Source organism: Echinops telfairi, unplaced genomic scaffold, assembly GCF_000313985.2.
Source record: "Echinops telfairi isolate 266 unplaced genomic scaffold, ASM31398v2 ScPeMD7_31;HRSCAF=116, whole genome shotgun sequence".
In the NCBI taxonomy this organism is placed as follows: Eukaryota; Metazoa; Chordata; class Mammalia; order Afrosoricida; family Tenrecidae; genus Echinops; species Echinops telfairi.
Window position 1 is genome coordinate 22,877,630 of NW_022103928.1, and position 1,234 is coordinate 22,878,863.

The 1,234-nt window shown below is 39.3% G+C and overlaps 1 protein-coding gene across 7 annotated transcripts in view; it reads left to right on the forward strand.

The window, feature by feature from the left end:
- Nucleotides 1-1,234, forward strand: part of CFAP20DC (CFAP20 domain containing) — a 277,597-nt gene that overhangs the window by 171,030 nt on the left and 105,333 nt on the right. For all 7 annotated transcript variants that reach the window (XR_006680044.1, XM_045289987.1, XM_045289989.1 and 4 more), the window contains one exon: nucleotides 242-479. Coding sequence is in view for 6 of the 7 variants with exons in the window: in XM_045289987.1 (XP_045145922.1) it covers nucleotides 242-479 (238 nt within the window). In the remaining variant the exon portion in view is untranslated. The remainder of the gene's footprint in view (nucleotides 1-241; nucleotides 480-1,234) is intronic.

Consider the following 1,234-nt stretch of genomic DNA (forward strand, 5'->3'; position numbering starts at 1 on the left):
AGATTCCTGTCCAGTATTTCCACTCAGATGGGAAAGAAGTGCAAGTGAATTCCCCAGGGCTGAGGTCATTACCTGTGGGTCAAATGTGATCATGGTACAAGTTGGTGGATAAATGCCCTTCCTTGGCTTCTGCGTTAGTTCATAGATCTGTATTTCAACAAGAAAGTTTAACCTAACCGCCTGTATCATAACACTTTTCTGGAATGCTACTCTAATTATTGTCATCTTTTCTAAATGTCAGATGAGTGGATATTTCCTCACAATTATGATCCCATTCCCCAATTGGAATCTAGTAGACAGTCTTTACTTCTGGATGAGGACTGCTGTGAGGCTTCCCACCTGTGGCCAGAGGTCAGCCAGGAAATTGAACATGACCACCAAACAGAGGCAAGCCAGGTCGTCCCAAAGGGCATCTTCACTTTTTCCTCACGACCGCGCTCAGCTCCTCGGGGAAAGACTCAGAGCTTGTCCCCAGAGGGGTGCCCGTTTACTTTGGATCTGAAAGAGGAGCGCAGTGAGAGAAGTAGAGGGGCCCAACTGGATGGTTTCGATGGCGATGACAGCGTGTAACATCTTGTTAGTGATTAGTAGGACATTGAGGTGTTAAATATTTCAACCCCAGTCATTATGAAAAATTGGAATTCAGTGACTTGCTAAAATGCATCATTTCTTTTGTAAATCTCCTTTTAATTTCAATTTTATTTCAAAATTTTAGTGAAACAAAGAGTATTTTTATTTTTAAGTTGTCATGCACCAGTTGGCCTGTTGAAGATGAAATTTTTCAACTTTTCACATGGCACTGTCACCCTCCCCAAAGCTCAGCCATTGTGACACTGCCCAGCCCTCTTTATAATGAAAATGGCTGGAGTGTGGAGCAGGGAGCCAATCAGCATATCTTGCTTAGCAGGTGTGTGAGACTTTTACAAAGGCAAATTGTTTTTGAGCAAAGGAAAAAGGAAAATAAATGAAAATTGTTTTTAGTTTGTCAGTCTTATTTATGCAATGTTGAAACCTTCATTAAAATGTTAGGCGCAATTAGTGTCTCTAGCATAAATCTGACTGTGTAGAAAAACTAATTAGATGTTTAGGTGATCATTCTTGCATTTATCTTGTTTGCTGCAATATTGTGATTACACAGTAATTTACATATTTCCATAAGAAAACACACCAAATTATTCATTACAATTGATATGGAAATACTTAAGGTAAAACTACAAATTTCAAAAAAAGCATG